This window comes from Ichthyophthirius multifiliis (assembly GCF_000220395.1).
Source record: "Ichthyophthirius multifiliis unplaced genomic scaffold scaff_1120509251358, whole genome shotgun sequence".
NCBI classification, from domain to species: Eukaryota; Ciliophora; class Oligohymenophorea; order Hymenostomatida; genus Ichthyophthirius; species Ichthyophthirius multifiliis.
Window position 1 is genome coordinate 1 of NW_004085951.1, and position 17,939 is coordinate 17,939.

The 17,939-nt window shown below is 16.2% G+C and overlaps 4 protein-coding genes across 4 annotated transcripts, besides 41 other annotated features; 2 read left to right on the forward strand and 2 right to left on the reverse strand. All coding sequences in view use genetic code 6, as the record gives it.

Moving 5' to 3' along the window:
* The first annotated feature begins 243 nt into the window (after positions 1-243).
* Positions 244-293: a microsatellite.
* A 324-nt stretch (positions 294-617) lies between these two features.
* Positions 618-672: a microsatellite.
* Positions 619-662: a microsatellite.
* Positions 619-673: a microsatellite.
* Positions 620-672: a microsatellite.
* A 645-nt stretch (positions 674-1,318) lies between the features above and the next one.
* Positions 1,319-1,353: a microsatellite.
* Positions 1,354-1,444: 91 nt separating this feature from the next.
* Positions 1,445-1,530: a microsatellite.
* Positions 1,453-1,493: a microsatellite.
* Positions 1,469-1,503: a microsatellite.
* Positions 1,531-1,685: 155 nt separating the features above from the next.
* Positions 1,686-1,714: a microsatellite.
* Positions 1,715-2,852: 1,138 nt separating this feature from the next.
* Positions 2,853-2,935: a microsatellite.
* Positions 2,936-3,028: 93 nt separating this feature from the next.
* On the forward strand, positions 3,029-3,716 carry IMG5_188640 (hypothetical protein; the record flags this gene model as incomplete). Its single annotated transcript, XM_004027090.1, has 1 exon — positions 3,029-3,716. A coding segment is annotated over one exon (444 nt), but the record flags the coding sequence as incomplete, so codon positions are not given.
* Positions 3,334-3,371: a microsatellite.
* A 103-nt stretch (positions 3,717-3,819) lies between the features above and the next one.
* Positions 3,820-3,929: a microsatellite.
* Positions 3,840-3,929: a microsatellite.
* A 38-nt stretch (positions 3,930-3,967) lies between these two features.
* Positions 3,968-4,047: a microsatellite.
* Positions 3,968-4,063: a microsatellite.
* Positions 3,996-4,056: a microsatellite.
* A 33-nt stretch (positions 4,064-4,096) lies between the features above and the next one.
* On the reverse strand, positions 4,097-5,953 carry IMG5_188650 (zinc mynd domain protein 12; the record flags this gene model as incomplete). The annotated part of the gene is made up of 9 exons (XM_004027091.1): positions 4,097-4,332; positions 4,390-4,437; positions 4,488-4,563; positions 5,011-5,284; positions 5,346-5,487; positions 5,552-5,618; positions 5,681-5,725; positions 5,780-5,841; positions 5,887-5,953. The coding sequence occupies 9 exons, from the start codon at positions 5,951-5,953 to the stop codon at positions 4,097-4,099; spliced, it is 1,017 nt and encodes a 338-aa protein (XP_004027140.1).
* Positions 4,571-4,620: a microsatellite.
* Positions 4,572-4,737: a microsatellite.
* Positions 4,574-4,620: a microsatellite.
* Positions 4,635-4,712: a microsatellite.
* Positions 4,650-4,713: a microsatellite.
* Positions 4,814-4,889: a microsatellite.
* Positions 4,825-4,878: a microsatellite.
* Positions 4,828-4,890: a microsatellite.
* Positions 4,837-4,888: a microsatellite.
* Positions 4,841-4,903: a microsatellite.
* Positions 4,868-4,911: a microsatellite.
* A 731-nt stretch (positions 5,954-6,684) lies between the features above and the next one.
* Positions 6,685-6,733: a microsatellite.
* A 50-nt stretch (positions 6,734-6,783) lies between these two features.
* Positions 6,784-6,845: a microsatellite.
* Positions 6,846-8,040: 1,195 nt separating this feature from the next.
* Positions 8,041-8,099: a microsatellite.
* Positions 8,100-9,370: 1,271 nt separating this feature from the next.
* Positions 9,371-9,424: a microsatellite.
* Positions 9,425-9,445: 21 nt separating this feature from the next.
* IMG5_188660 (hypothetical protein) lies at positions 9,446-11,478 on the forward strand. Its single transcript, XM_004027092.1, has 4 exons — positions 9,446-9,491; positions 9,542-9,656; positions 9,698-11,112; positions 11,195-11,478. The coding sequence occupies exons 1-4, from the start codon at positions 9,477-9,479 to the stop codon at positions 11,333-11,335; spliced, it is 1,686 nt and encodes a 561-aa protein (XP_004027141.1). The 5' UTR covers positions 9,446-9,476; the 3' UTR covers positions 11,336-11,478.
* Positions 9,495-9,537: a microsatellite.
* A 214-nt stretch (positions 11,479-11,692) lies between the features above and the next one.
* Positions 11,693-11,737: a microsatellite.
* Positions 11,727-11,779: a microsatellite.
* Positions 11,780-12,279: 500 nt separating this feature from the next.
* Positions 12,280-12,328: a microsatellite.
* A 217-nt stretch (positions 12,329-12,545) lies between these two features.
* Positions 12,546-12,617: a microsatellite.
* Positions 12,618-12,622: 5 nt separating this feature from the next.
* Positions 12,623-12,665: a microsatellite.
* Positions 12,628-12,672: a microsatellite.
* Positions 12,673-12,741: 69 nt separating this feature from the next.
* IMG5_188670 (hypothetical protein) lies at positions 12,742-13,423 on the reverse strand (the record flags this gene model as incomplete). Its single annotated transcript, XM_004027093.1, has 3 exons — positions 12,742-12,851; positions 13,235-13,293; positions 13,350-13,423. 3 exons carry the CDS (start codon positions 13,421-13,423, stop codon positions 12,742-12,744), a joined length of 243 nt encoding a protein of 80 aa, XP_004027142.1.
* Positions 13,424-15,491: 2,068 nt separating this feature from the next.
* Positions 15,492-15,568: a microsatellite.
* Positions 15,547-15,626: a microsatellite.
* The last annotated feature ends 2,313 nt before the right edge of the window (positions 15,627-17,939 follow it).

A 17,939-nucleotide genomic window follows, 5' to 3' on the forward strand; every position in this document is an offset into this window, starting at 1 on the left:
AGTATATTATTATATAATTAGATAATCTTATAATGCAATTATAATAGTTAAAAAATTTCTATTATTAGAATTAATAATTTAAAAGATATAAAAATAACTATGTATATTATTTTTTTCAAATTAATAAATAATTTAAGTAAAAAAACATTATTTAATATATATATAATAAACAAAATCTATATATAAAGGTAAAAACAATTTTATTTATTTTATTTAAATAATATATTTTAGTCTTTTTTAATATATTACTTATTGACATTTTGTTTTTTATTATTATTCAAATTTATTTTTTAAAAATAAAATTTTGTTAAAAAAATACAAGAAAAAAATGAATGAATAATGAATTTATTTTATAATTGAATTTTTTAAAATAACTAATAAAAAATATTTAAATAAACTATTCTTATAATTAATATTATATATTTATTTACAAAATATTAAATATATTATTACATATTAATTTTATATAAGATAGACCAAAAAAACATATAAAATAATATTAAAGATAAATGATATAAAATATTAAAAAAAATACCTATTATTAATGTATTAATATATATTAAAAGAAACATCAAATATATTAAATGATTTTAATTACCAATAAAAATATGAATTTAAATATAAAAAATATAAATAATTATAATAATTATAAATAATATATATAAATAAATATTTTATTTTAAAAAAAAATACATTAATAAATAATTTTTAACCTAAGATAAATTTAATAATTAATAAAAAAATAAAAAAAAAAGAATATAAATATAAAAACATGGAAATCGAACAATAGCAACCCCAAATATAAATTCAAAAAAAAAAATTGAAGAAAAAATTCCTTTATATCCAAACGATTTGCGTGATTTAAAAAACTCTTTAAAAAATTTCGTTTCAAAAAAGCTATTCAAATACGACCAAAAGATAAACGGTTTAATTTTGCAAATAAAAAGTGTTAAAAGAGAATCTGATAAAGCCTAAATACATGATGAGTCTCCTGTATTATTTATTTCTTGTTCATATAGATTGAAATATTTGAAATTATCCCAAAATGATTTTTTAATAGGGAAAGTATTATAAATGTTCACTACTCATATAAGTTTGCAATTCTTAGACCTTTTTAGTGTTCTTATATACCAAGACGATATTTCTCAAAAAATATTAAAAGTAGATGAAGAAAGTAGTGAATGGGTAGTAAGTAAGACTAATTGTGTCTTAGAAGTAGGAGATATTATTTAGTTTTAACTCAAATTTATTGATTTTTAAGAACTAGGAGAATTTATGCTAGTTGGATTTATCAATAATTCTAAAAAAACAGGAGTTTTAAATAATATAAAATAAAAATATTAAATAAATAATTTAGATGAAGTATAAAAAATTGTTAATAAAAGCTTAGTTAAATTTAATAAGATTTAAAATTGAAAATTTAAATATACATATACATATATAATTAATAAATTAATATTTTTTTATTTATTTTTAATATGTTTATATTTATTAATTATGTTTTAATATATTTATTTATTTATATATTTTGTTCAAATTTAAATATGAATATATATATATATATATATTAAGATTTTTTTTTATTTTGAAAATAAACTTTTTTTTATTTTATTTATAAAATAAAAACAAAATATACCTTTTTTACAAAGAAATAAATAAAAAAAGGATAAGTTATATTACACTGATTTTTTTTTAAAATTTTTTTTTATAAAATATCAATATATATATATAAATATATAATAAAAAAAATAAAAAAAAATAAAAATGGAAACAGAACATATTATATAAGAAAATTAAATTCAATAAGAATTAGAATATTAAAAATTCTAAAATTTAAATGAGAAATCTTTAAATCAATATTACTAATAAGATGGTGAATTTAATAAAGACCTTCTAATCGAATAAATAGTAAATTAATAAAACTGGAAAAAACAATTTGAAGTATTAGACGAATTAAGGGTTTTAAATAAATTTTAAAGCCAGTTTTTTTGTCTGAAAGTACTTCCTTTTATATATTAACAAATAATCCTTCTAATAGATTCAGCTAGGTCTAATTTAAGCAAAAACACATTAATTTTATTAACGGAAATGTTTTAAATAAATAAATTAACTATCTTTGATTAACATAATCTATCATTTATTTACCAAAAAATTTTGCTAAAGGCCATTTGTGATAAATAATTTATAAAATAAGAGGCAAAAAATGCTCTTTAGTAAATAGAAAATAACGAAGATGCTCTATGTGAGTTTAATTTAATAATTTTTTGTAAATTTTGCTTTGATAAAAATCCATTTATAAGTGAAATTGCATGTAATTCTTTGTTTTAAATAATTAATAATAAATAAATGTAAATTTAAAATATAAATGAAAATGGTTATTTGTTTTTGTTAGATACTCTTGTTAAAAATATAAACGGAAAAAGGGCAGTAATAAAAAACTTGTCAATATAAATTTGCAAAATACTTTTTTAAATTCATGGAAATAAGGCTTTTTAATAATTAAATGAAAATTAAAGAAATTAAATTAATTCAATTGTTAATTCATAAAAAAATGGTTAAAGGGCTTCTATTAAAGAATTCATTTAAAATAAAGTCAAAAATTAATAATAAATTTGAATATAAATTACTTTCTTTTTTTTTTAATAGATAATATTTTTCTTTTTTTAAATTTTTATTAATTTTTAAAAATTAATAATTAAAAAATTGTTAATATGTATATTTTTTTAAAAAAAATTAATTATAAAATCAATATATAAAGAAATTTTATATTTTTAAAAAATATGATAAATATTAATATTTTTATATAGAAAATATATATTTTAAATATTCCATATATATGTTAATAACTTTATTAATAAATAAATATCTATATTTATAATAAATAATTATATAAATATATAAAGATTTTATAAATATACAAAATAAATAATTATATTTAAGAATATAAATAAATAAAATAATAAAAAATATCTGAAAATAATAAAATAAAAAATGGAAATTGAAAAAAACAACATAACTCAAATTTTAAATAAAATAGACATGAAATTAACTTCAATAAAAGACGCTTCGTAATAACTTTTAGAATTTACAACTGAGGAAAAAGCAGATACTTTGATAAAAGAATGGCTTAATAATTTTCTTGTAAGTAAAAATAATGATACACGTTAACTTTGCCTTTATTTTGTTTTACATGAATTATTACATAGAAGTTTATCAAGATTTTTTGTTGAAAAGGTTTATGATTCTATAGCTTATTCTTTAGAGTAAATTTCCGATAATGATAATTTATAAAATGAGCTTCTAAAGTTATTTAAATTGTGGATTTAACACGATATTTATTAAGATTAATTTATTATAAGATTAATTTTTAAACTTAAAGTTGATGAAGAAAAAAAAATTAAGTTTTGTAAGATTTACTAGCTGAAAATTTACCTAATCATCCTTAAGAATTAATAATATTTTCGTAAAATATGAAAGAATTAACAAAATATGTTGAAAAAGTAAATGAAAATAAATAAAATATTGAAAATAATATTGATGCTGAAAATAATCTTAAATAATTGAAAAGAAATAGTGAATTAGAAAATAAATATAGATAATTTGTACTAAAAAATTATAGAGATATTTTAAATTAAATTGATAAATAACATATGAAAAGTGTAATAGAATTAAAACTATTCTTATAAAAAATATAAAAAATTGAAAATTTAAAGAGTTAATTGGAAAGTTGAAAATTTTATATTTTTACTAAAAAAACAATTTATTTTAAAAGAATTTTTTATAAAATAATTATATAGATTTTTTATTAATTTAAGACAAAATATAAAAAAAAAATATATATATTAAATAATAAAATATTAAATATTAAATATTAAATATTAAATATTAAATATTAAATATTAAATATTAAATATTAAATATTAAATATTTATATTTATATTTATATATATAAAAAATTGAATAATAATTATATATAATTATTTTATATATATATATTTTTTATTTATAATTTTTTTTTTATTTATCTTTTTTTATTTAATAATTTTTATTTTATTTTTTTATTAGATATTAGTTATTATTTTTTTTAAATTTTTTTTCAATCTTAATATTCAATTTATTCTTCTAAATTTTTTCTAAGCTTTTCTTGTTTTTTTTATGTTTTTTTTTCTCCTTCCCATCTAGTACATTCCTCTAAAGCCATTTAAATATGTTTTCTATATCTTTCATCATCATTAGCATATTTAAAAATAAGAGCTAATGCTCTATAAGTATCAATTAATGGAATAAATACTTTTTTTCTATCTTCTTCTTAATACATTTCTTCGAAATGCACTGATAAAAAAAATATATATTTAATATAATTACTTAACATTAAATAAAATAAAAAACTTTAAATTGTTTAAAGAATATCACAAGCTTCTTTTACAACCATATTATCTTTATTAAAGTCATAAATTATTAATATTATATATAAATAAATTTATAACCTGTATTATCATCGTCATTTTAATCATTATTTTATTTAAAAAAAATTTTAAAATATTTATACCAAATCTCTGAAGTCTTTTCAAAAATATATATATATATATATATATGAAAATATATATTTAAATATATATAATAAAAAAAGAAAAAAATAGAAAAAAATGTAAATATATTAAATAAATATAAATAAATATATATAGAGATATAAATAAATATATATATATATATTTATATACAATATCTATAAATATACAATTATATTATTAATTATATATTTAAAAAATTTTATTATTTAAAATGTTAATGTTTATATATATATATATAAACATATATATACTAATATATTTTTTTTTTATATTTATATTTTTATTTTATTTTTATTTATATATTTATATATATATTTTTTACATATATATATTATTACATTAATCAAATGTATTTATTTTTTAGAATTATTTACAAATATAAGTAATTATTTTTATATTTTTTTATATATATTTTATTTTTATTCCAAAAATATAATACTTTTCCGTAAAATGCTTCAGCTTCTGGTATAGACTTTTTTTATAAGAAAATGTTACCCATTTAAAAATAATTAATACTAGTTCTATAATCTTCAGGACCATATTTCATACAATCCATATAAATCTATTAATTTACATTTTTTTTTTATATTTTATATTATAATGATATATATACTCCATTCTTTAATTCATCTAAAGCTTTATTATAATCTTTTTAAGCTAAAAATAGTTTTGAAAATGTTTTGTGTAAAGTACCTCTGTAAGATAATGCTTCTCTTTATTTTTTTATATTTTAATTATATTAATAAATTAAATTTTATAGTTCATATTTTATACTCTTCATCAATTAATTCAATGTCTTTTTTATTATCATCTTATCCTTAATTATCATCTCTTTTTTCTAGTTTTTTATTATATTTAGAAAAATTCCAATAAGCAGCAATTAGGAAATCTTCAGCTTTTTTTAACTATTTTTCAGCTATTAAAATATATTTATTTCAAAAATTATTTTTATTTAGATATATATGTATAAATTTTAATGCCTATATATGATTCTGCTAATATAAAGTATCCAGGCAATAATAAAACTGAGCTTTCTCCTCCTAAATCCTATTTTTTAATATTTTTTTTTAAATAAATATTTATAAATTGAAAAAAAAATTATTATCAACTTCTTTTAATTCCATTATAGCCCTATTTACTTCTTCTATTGCTTCCTTTATTTTTATTTATAAATTTCTTTTTTCAAATATTATATATATATTTTTTACTTATATTTAAGTATCAATTAATAATGCTTTCGCTTTTTCAACACTTTCTTATAATTCTTTTTCTATTATATTTTTTTATTAATTTATTAATTAATTTTCATTTTTACTGCTTGTGGTAAGGTTCTATCTTTTTTTATCCTTTTTTTCACCGTTATATGAAATATTTTAGGCCATATTTTAAATAATTATATAATTTAATAAAAATTTTAAAATCTAATAAAAAAATATTTATAAAAAAAAAAATATTAAGTTTCAATTATTAAAAAAAATTAAACAATATATAAATAATATATTTATATAAACTAATAATGATTTTTATATTAAAACATAAAATTTATAATTAATAATACAAATATATTCTAAAAGATATTTAATAAACTATAAATTTTTAAATATAATTATTAACAGAAATTTTTATAAATAATTTAAAACTAAAAATTAGATATATACTTAGATTTAAAATATATTAATATATTTTTTAATAATTTAAAATGCTTATTTACATTAGTAAATAATAAAAACAACTTTAAAAACATATATCAAACTTTTAAATTAGAGAAAAATATTAAGATTAAATTAATTATTATGATTGAAAATATACATCTTAATTTATATTCTAAATAAATGTAAAATTAAAATAAAGTATGTAACAAATTTTTATATTTTGATAAAATTATATAAAATTAAACTAAAAATTTGTATAAAATATATAAATCTAATTAATTAATAACAATTATATTAAATTTAAAATTAATATTTATATTCATAAAATATTAAGATAATATTTAATTTCAAAAAAATATGATTTATATTAAATTTTAAAAATAAAATTTTTATTCATTTTAAATAATTATATAAATAATATGTTTTAAAATATTTTTAAGAATTAGTAATAATTATATATTTTTATTTCATTTTTAAATAAAAATTATTTCATTTTTTTATAAAATTTATAATATTTAGTATAAAATTAAAAGAAATTATTATGTATACATAGTTAATTAATATATATATTATAATATAAATATATATATATATAAATATATATATATATATTTATATATATTTAATTATTATATCTTTTTTTTTATAAATATAAAAAAATAACTCATTATAATGCAAAAATTTTTATATTTTTTTTTAAATGCTTTTATATGTATATTATATTATTTAATTTAAAAAAAAAGACTCTATTTTTTTTTTAGTTAATTCATTAAATATATATATTAAAATTTTATATATATTTATAAATGGATAAATCAAATAATAATTAAAATTAAGACGATTTTTATTTTTTTGAAAGAGAGATAAATTCCTTTTAACAAATTGAAAATCTAAGTTTAAATTATTAATTGTAAAAATAATATGAATAGATGGAATAAGAAATAAATCTATAATAAGAAAATTAAAATTAATAATAATAATAACAATAAAGTTTTTAATATTAACCTCCTTATTTAAAATCAGAACCTTAGTAAAATAATTATAATTTACTTGCTAATTTAATGGACGAACCTTAGTCTAATCAAAAACTGAATGAGTTTTATTAAAATAATAAGATACTTTAAGGAGTAAATTGTTTTTTTAAATTAGATTAAGAAAAAAATAATCCTTGTTAAAATTTTTCTGATGATCCAAGTTTTTTTTTGGGGAAAATTTTTGAAGAAAACAGCGAATAAAAATAAAGTAAAAAAATTATTTTTTAATTAAAAAATAAAATAAAAAATAAACATGATTATTTTTTTATATTAAAACTATTTTCAGGAAAAAAATAAAAATAAAATATATAAATGTAATTAATTAATTATTTGTTATATTTTATTTTTAAAAAGTCTAAAACAACTAAAAACGCCATTATAAAGGAAGTTTTGGAAAAACAACAACCTTTATGGATAAATTAAGTTTCGCTATAGATGATTTTCTTGATAAGCAAGACCCAAATGATTATCCAGAATTAGCAAAAGGAGAAGATTATCTTTTACAAAGAGTATAAAATTATGCTTTTGTAGAAGAAAGGAACATTGATAAATAAAGTTTTTATTTCGAGAAGATATTTAAAGAAAATTATAGTAGATTTTTATAAAGATTGAAATTATTAATGGATTAAAAAAGATTGGATGGTCGTACTTTTTTATCTTTTTCATGTAAATTTGGGATAAGTATAGCAGAATAGCTTTTAAATTTTATAAAAAAATGTGATGATTCTTTTTGTTTAAATTTAATAAAAAATCAAGAAAAAGATAATACAAAAATAGAAAGACAATAATAAAAAATTATAATAATAATAATAATAATAATAATAATAATAATAATAATAATAGAATAAATTATCTGAATAAATACTAACACCTTTAAAATTAATCTAAGAAGAGTCAATAATACCTTTATAATATATAGAAAATGAAAATAAAAAGTTAAAATGCGACTAAATACAAATAATAAATTAATAAATATTTCAAGAAATGCCTTTTTAAATAGAAAAGCAATAAAGAAAACAATGGAACTAACAAGATATAGAAAAAATTCTAAATCTTTGGCGATAATACTATCCAAAAACAATACCTTAAAACCGTATAGAAGAATTAGCTAAGATTTTAGGAAGATCAGTCAGTTCATTATAATCTAAAATTCAAAAAATAAAAAAAAATAACACTGATATACCAATAAATGTTAGTAAAAATAATTTAATTTCATCTTTCTAAAACTAAGATAATAGTAAAAATAATACACTTAATGTTTAATAATAATAATAAGATTTAAACACTAAATAAAATTTATAAGGAGGACTTTCAATGGAAAAAATGCTCAAATAAGTTCTATTAGAAATGCCTAATTTTAAAGCTACAAAAAATGCCATTTTCGAAAAAATGGAAGAAAAGTTCTTCCCTGATCTTAAAATTGATAATTGGAAAAAAAGCGCGAGTTAAATTTTGAGTGCTAATTTTAATAAATAAAAAGGAGTTTTCGGTCTAAAAAATGATGTTTAACCAATTATTAATATTGATAATAATTCTTCATATAAGTAAAAAATTATTTATATTATTTAATAAATGTAAGGCAAAAGTGGATCTTTATAAGATATTTGTTAATAGTATATGGTCTTTTTTGAACCAGTAGATGGAAAAATTAAAGATAATATTTCAAAGACACTCAATTAATGTGATGTATTTGATAAGACATAGTCAAAAACTGTTTATTATATATAAAATAATAATAATAATTGTAATTTTGTAAGTAATTAAATGTTTTTATATAATTAGTATTAGTTGTAATTGCGATTTTCCAATTTAATTGGAGAATCGATGCTTTTTTTTTTTTGCGTCTTTTTTTGGAAATTATATGGCTAATCTTTTATATAAATGTATATAATAATGGGTTAATTTTTTTTTATTTATTACTAAAATAAAGATTATTTTTTTAATTAAAATAATAATAATTAAATTAAATAAAAATAAAAAATCAATAATTTTAAATTCAATAAATTAAAAGATTTTAACTTTTTTAATTAATATTTAAATAAATTTTAATATATATATATATATATTATAAAAATAAATTTTATATTTTTTTAAAATTATTTAAAAAAATTAAAAAAAAAATATCATTTATAAATAAAAATATATATAAAATAAATATCATATAAAAGTTATTTACTAAATAATAAATATTTATAAAGAAAAAAAAATAAAACTAAAAAATGAGTTATCTTCTCGTAAAAATAAATATATATTAAATATAAAAAATATTAAAATAAAAAACAAGCAACCTACAATTCTTCTTTTAAAAGACGGAACTGATTCATCTTAAGGCAAAGGATAAATAATATCAAATATAAACGCTGTCTAATCGATAGTTGAAATCGTCAAAACAACTTTAGGTAATAAAAATAAAAAATAAAAAATAAATATAAAATTATAGGTCCTAGAGGTATGGATAAATTAATCCAAGGCAACAGAGGGGCTACAATTTCAAATGATGGTGCCACAATCTTATCTTTATTAGATATAGTACATCCTGCTGCTAAAATCTTAGTTGAAATAGCGAAATCTTAAGATGATGAAGTTGGTGATGGCACAACTTCAGTTTGCTTACTCGCAGGTGAGCTTTTGAAAGAATCCAAATAATTCATAGAAGAAGGAATGCATCCTTAAATAGTCGTCAAGGGTTACAAATAAGCCTTAAAACTTGCCCTTGAACACCTCGAAGAGACCGCTTACTCAATTGACTCCAAGAATGAAGGCGAAAAACGCGATATGTTATTAAAATGTGCCAAGACAGCCTTAAACTCGAAATTATTGGCCCATTATAAAGACTTTTTTGCCACCCTAGTTGTCGATGCAGTCCAATAGTTAGAAACTAATCTGCTTGATAAGGACCTTATAGGTATAAAAATGGTTACTGGAGGTTCTATTACTGAATCTTTTTTAGTAAAGGGAGTTGCTTTTAAAAAGACTTTTTCTTATGCCGGTTTTGAGTAATAACCTAAGAAATTCTAAAACCCGAAAATTTGTTTACTTAACATTGAATTGGAATTAAAAGCGGAAAAAGAGAACGCCGAAATCAGAATAGAAAACCCAGACTAATATAAATCTATTGTTGATGCCGAATGGGAACTTATATATGAAAAACTGAGAAAAATAGTAGAATCAGGAGCCAATATAGTCCTTTCAAAACTCCCTATAGGTGATTTGGCAACTTAGTATTTTGCAGACAGAAATATTTTCTGCGCAGGAAGAGTAGAATAAGAGGATATTAAGAGAGTATAAAAATCAACCGGGGCTATTATATAGACAACTGTTAATGGATTATAAGTAGAATCTTTGGGTACTTGTAACGAATTCGAAGAAGTCTAAATAGGTGCTGAAAGGTATAATTTATTTAAAGATTGTCCGCATTCGAAGTCTTCTACTATTGTACTTAGAGGAGGTGCAGAGTAATTCATTTCTGAAGCCGAAAGATCACTTAATGATGCTATTATGATTGTCAGGAGATGCATTAAAGCTAACAAAATTGTACCAGGAGGTGGAGCTATTGAACTTGATATTTCTAGAATTTTAAGACAACATTCGAGAAAAACTGAAGGAAAATTATAATTAGTTATTAATTCATTTGCTAAGGCTTTGGAAACTATACCTAGAACTATTGCAGATAATGCTGGGTTGGATTCAATTTAGGTCTTGAACAAATTAAGATAAAAGCATGCTAGTGATCATGAAAACGGAAAATATTTTGGTGTAGATATTAATTCTTAAGACGGAACTGGTAACAATTTAAATAATTTCGTCTGGGAACCTATTATTGTTAGAAAGAATGCTTTCTCAGCTGCAACTGAAGTATTTATTTATATAAAAATATATTATTATTTTTATTTAATTTTTATATTTTATTATCTTATTTTTTTAAATAAAAAAATAGGCAGCTTGCACTATTTTATCCATTGATGAAACTGTTAAAAATCCAAAAAGTGAATAACCTAAGGCTCCACCTGGTGGTATTAGAAGAGGAGGTCCTTAAGGTATGGGCGGATTAAACAAAAATATTAAACTTGGAAAATGATTTGTTTTCATATTTTTATTTTTTATAAATATAAAATTAAAAAATTCATATTTATTAATATTAATATTATTTTTTTATATAAATAAGTTGTTAAATTTTATTTTTTTAATGTTATTTAAGGAATTATTGAATTTTTTTAACCGAAAAATTTATTAATATAATTTTTTTAATCTTAACTATTTGTATTTTTAAATATTAGAAATAAATTTTTAAAAATATATTTCAAAAATTAAAACTTTATATAAAGATAATTAATTATATAAATTTTTTATTTTAGAATAAATTATTTTTTCAATAACTAAAATTGATATAAATGTAGTTATCAAGATTTTAAAATATTATTATTTTAATTATGATAATAAAATAAAAATTTTTAAAAAAAATAAAAATTATAAATTAAAAATATTTTATATTAAAAATAAATAAAAATATATTTATAATTAATTTATTTTATAATAAAACTACTAACTAATAGCAGTGCAAATAATGCAAAAAAACTAAGCTAATTTAAGCTAGTATATTAGAATATATACAAGATAAAGCCATATAGTATGAAAAACAAAAAGGATGATAAACGTGTGGTTGTATCCGTTTCTCACACCTACAAGTTAATTTGAATGCTGATAAATTTAAAATAAACAACAAACTGTTAATAAAATAAAAAAATTGTGGAAAAGAAAGTAGCATAATAGGATATAGTAAAATAAAAATAATATTTTTTAGAGAAGAAGGGTTATATAATGTTTATTTTAAAATGTAAATTTAAATAAAAAATTCTTAAAATAAATATTAAAAAAATTAACAAAAAATAAATATAAAAATACATTTTAAAAAAGTAAATAAAAGGCATAAATTTTAAAAATAATTGCAAAAAAAATAAAAAAAAGCTATTCTATTATAATATAAAAATATTTATATTAATTTATATAAATAAAACAATTTCTTAATAATAATAATAATATTATATAATATAATATAATATAATATAATATATAACTAAATTTTTTTATTTTTATTTATGTGAATTTTATGTTTTCAAAACTTCAGCTTTTTTATTTGATTTTTTAGAATTATACATTTATTATTTATTATTTTCATTTATTTTACAATTATTAAATTCAATTCAAAATTGATTTATTTTTTTTATTTCTCAATAAATATAAATTATTTTCTCATTATTTTTATATTTTTATTTATCTTTTTATATAATTAATATTTAATTATTTTCATAAATATAATTTATTATTTTTTATATAATAAACATATTTAATTAATTACATAATTTGCTTTTTTTTTTTTTTTTTTTTTATTGTATTTTTTTTTTTTTTTTCTATATTATATGTTGTATTTCATGATTTTATTTTATTTTATTTATAAATATAATTTTTTTTTTCTTTTTTTTTCTCTCAATCATATTGTTTTATGAGGATTTTATTTCTATGATTTATAGCCAAATTAATTAAACAATCTAATAACTAAGGTGTTACTTTTCCTTAATAATTATTTTCTTTCGAATCTAAAAAAATAATATTATAAAAATTATATATTAACTAAGAAAACTTTTTTTTTTTTAATTTTATCATTTAATTTTAAATTTACAATTCGTTAGCTTATTTTAATATTTCAGGATCTTAAAAATTTTTGTTTGATATACTTTTAATTTAATCAAATTAATTTTCGTCAATCAAATCCTAATTTACAACTTATTTTTCTTCGTCCATTAAATTATTTTCATTCTCTTCCTTTTATAGCTTTTTTAACTTTTATTGATTTTTTTAAGATTAGTTAAAAAGAATTTAACAAGTTCTTCCTTTTTCTCTGCTTTCTTTTATTTTTTTTATATTTTAAGTTCATATCTTCTTTTTTTCACTTAAATTTACTCTTATTAAGATTTTTTACTTATTCCTTTACCTTTATAGTATCTGTACTTTTTCTTTTCTTCTGCTAATTTTTAAAATCTGTTTTTTTTTTACAACAAAAATATATAAAAAATAAAAAAAAAAAATATTTTTACTCTAGATTATCAGTTCTAGAAATTTGTAATTATTCATCTTATTTTTTTTAATACAAAAAGATGTATCTTAGCATTCTTATTGAATTACAAGTATATAAAAAGTTTTATCAGCTTTTTTATCATGCTCAAAACCAAGGGGTTTCTTATTATTTTATTTTAGTATCTAGCAAGCTTTCTCATGTAATTCGTCTATTGATAATTTACATGATTTAAGTTAGCTTTCAGGAACTTCGTTTTAAGGTCTACATAAACAATAAACTTCAGGATTTGATCTCTCTAATTTTTTTAAATAATTTATATCGCAACAAGTACTGAAATAAGAAGGTGTCTTATAAACTAGATTAATTGTATCAAAAAGGTGTTTTTTACTTAAGTATGTTTAGTTTTAGATTTCTATTGATACTTTTTAATCTTATTCCTTTATTTAATTTTATATAATTTATTAAGACATTTAAATTGGATTTAGAAATAAAATTTATTTTAATTATTTTTAGAAAAATCATTATTTAAATTAGAAATAAAATTAAAAATAACAAAAAATAAAGTAAATTTCCAAAAAAATAATTTTAAAACGAATTGAAATTTAATATATTTTTCAATTTACAATTTTTTTTTCTGAAAGTTGACTTTTAATTGAAAAAATAAAATTTATATATAATTAAATAAAAAAAATATATTAAAGGAAATTTAATTTTTTCATTTATAAAAGTATATTTATAACATTAATTTAGTAAATTAAATGAAAAAGAAACATTATTAAAGAAAAATAAGATCTTCGAGTCCAGAAATGGAAATAATTTCAAAAAAAGATTTTTGGAAAATAGTTAAATATTATTTAAATAGAATATATCGACTAATTTATGTATATAATTTTATACGAATGAAGAAAATACATAGAATTTTAAATTGGAAAAATTAAATTATAAAAATGTTTAAACAAAAAATAATAGTTTTAATTATTAAATGTATTATTAATAAAGATAATATTTTGATTTTTATTAAGAATATAATAAATTACATGATATTTTGCAAATTTTTTATTAGACTAAAAAGAAAAAAAAATATTAAAAACCTAATTTGTAGTAAATAAAAAAGAAATATGTTTAGTTAGAAATTGAAAATGGTATAAACGATTTCGATTATTTGATTAAAAAGTATGGACTAAAATAAAATTAAGTGAAATATTTAGTTCATAAACATAAAAATCAAAAGTTAAATTGTTTTTAAAATTAAAATTCTAAAAAATAAAAAGCAAAGAAAGAAGATATTTAGGTCATAGAACACTTAATGGTAAATAATAAAGATAAAAATAAATCTTTACTTTAATCTTATATTGAATTTAGATAAATAAAAAAATAATAGAATTAAGTTAAAATAATTTTTTTCTCTTAATTTTATTAAATAATTAAAAAAAACTTAAATATTCATACAAAAAATCATTAAAATATAAACCTATCGAATTAACATAGAATATAATTAATAAAAGAAAAAATACATGCATTGAATTAATAAAAATATACAATCATCCATAATTATACCCAGTGTTTATAGACGAATCAAGTTTTAATATTGATTTAAAAAATGATTATGCATGGGGAAAAAAGGTTTAAGAGTTGGAAATTAATAACAAATAAAATAATCTAATTATTCTCTTTTATGTGCAATAACAATAAATGAAGTTTTAGTATAGCAAATAGGAGGGATAAATTAAGAAAATTTTTACCATTTTATGTTAAATTTAAGCAAAATTTTAGAAAATAAAACATATGGAAAACATACAATATATTTCATAGATAACGCAAAAGTTCACCATAGTAAGAACTACATAAAAAAATATATTTAAAAATAAGAAAACATATTATATAACACAGAATATTCATCACCACTTAATTATATTGAAAAATTTTTTATTCTTGTTAAGAATAAGTATAAAAAAAAGATACAAAAAATAAAAAAGAATTATTAATAAATATATATAACTCAATAAAAGAAATAAAAGAAAGATATATAATTGGTTGCCATTATAAGGCAATATAAAATATAAAAAAAGGATATAATGGTGAATTACTGAAATGAAAAAAAAAAAAATAATAAAGTTAATTTTGTTAAAAAATTGTATTGATATTATAAAAAAAAAACAATTAAATAAAAAAAAATTAAGTTTGTTATAAATAAATAAAAAAAAATTAAGTTTGTTATAAATAAATAAATAAACAAATAAATAAATAAACAAATAAATAAATAAATAAATAAATAAATAAATAAATAAATAAATAATTATTATTTATATTTATACATATATTAATATATTTATAAAAAAAAAATAGAATAATAAATTAAAAAATATAATAAATATTTATAAATATTTTTTTTTTTATTATTATAATTTTAATTTATTTTATATATATAATAATTAACTTTTTCTTATATAATAATAACTTTAATTTAATTTTTTTTTTTTTTTTAATACATATTTAATCTAATAACAATAATTTTTTTTTTTTTTTTTTAAATATTAAATTTTTTTTTTTAAATAATTTATATATTTCTTTAATTTTAAATAATTGCATAATTATCAATTTTTTTTAAAAAATATAATAATTTAATATGTAATTAATATATATCATTTTTATATAATAATTTAAATACTTTATAATCTATATATTAAAAATAATTATATAAAATTAAATTAATTATTTTTATTATTTATTTTTAAAAAAAAATTATATATTTATTTTTTTGTAATTTATTATTATATTTAAATGTATATTTTATTGATTAAGAAATATTTTTTTTATTTATATTTACTTATAATATATTTTTTTTTTTTCTTTTTTTTTTAATATATGAATGATAAATATATTAAATTTTTATACATATTTTTTAGTTAATTATAAAATAAAATAATTTTAAGAATTTTATATATTTTTACAAAAGTATATTTTTAAATTTTTTAATTTTATTAACTTTTTTATTATAATTAATCTAAAAAATATAAAAAAGTTTTAGAATAATATTTCTGGAAAATAAAATGAAAATTAATAAAAATTCATTAAATTTCATTAATTTATAAATATTTATATACAGTTTCTACTAATAACTATTTTTATGTAGGCTTTTCTAAAACATCATTAAAGCCATTTTATATACATTTTTAATTAAAAATTTTACCACTATACCCAGACTAACAAATAACAATAATATTAGGGTTAATTTATTTTATTTTTTCGCATGTTTCTAGTCCATTAATATCAGGCATTTCGTAATCTACTAAGACCATATCGAATTTATTCGGATATTATTTAATATATTCGATAGCTTTTAAAGGTTCTAGGAATGAAATAGCATTTATAAATTTATTATTATTAAAGTTTTATTAATATTAATTTAAAATAAATTAATTATCATCAATAAAAGCTATATTTTTTATTTTATTAAATTTGGTAGAACCTACATTATCAAAAATACAGGAATCTGCTTTTGATAAATTATTAATGACATAATTTGTTTATTTTTTAAGTTAACTTTAACTACTATTACTTCTAGATGATGATATAATTTCTTTGCTTTCTTTTGATTATAATTAATTATATTAACCGATACATGGTATATAAAATACAAAAGCCGACCCGACATTTTTTTTGGAATAAAATTTAACTTCACCCCCCATTTAATTAATTTATTATTTGCAAGAATATAATCCTACTCCGGAACCCCCATAGTTTTATTTAGTAGATTTATTTCCTTAATTATATATCTGAAAGATATTTTTTTATTCTTCGCTTTCTATTCCAATACCTGTATCTAGCATTTCGAATTTTAAAAAGCCTTGAATGTTCCCATTATTGTTTTTATATTATTTATTAAATATATAGTCTCTAATTAAAGGGTGTACGAAGTTTTTTTCTTTAGAGAATATTTTATAATATTAACTTCTATTTCTTTAGTATCTTTTTTTTTTATATATTATCTCTTATTAGATAGTATTTTAGTTATTTTTTACATCAAATAAGGTATGATTAGTGAAATTTTTAGGTCTATTATGTAAAAAAAAGTTCGAATTATTAGATGTGAAGTTTTCGGAATAATCTGATGTTTTTGTAGATTTCGAGCTCATATTTTATTCTTCTTCTGTACTTTCTATTTTATTTTCGTTAAAATCAATATGCTTTATGTAGTCGAAAATACTTGTAATAGAACAAAGATTAACTAAATTTTCAGGTTTATTTTCTTCGAAACTTACTATCAATTTTACAAAACCTTTGTCCGTAAATTTCGAAGCATTTGAAAGTAAATTTTGTAGAATTGAAGTTAATTCTAGTTTGGGAATTTAAACTGTTTTAGGCATACTTTGTTATACTACTATTTAGTAGTCTATTTAAGGCTTTTAATCTATTAAACACTAATTTTATTACCAAAAATTTTCCAAATAAATGTTAAAATCTACGCTTTAAGTATCTAGGCTTTATTAAATTTGGATTTTATTTTCGTTTTCTTATTATAATTGTAAGAGTATTTTTGAGATTTGAATATTCATTTAATTGATGATGTTTTAAATAGTGTCTATGTAAGATAAATTGAATTGTTCAG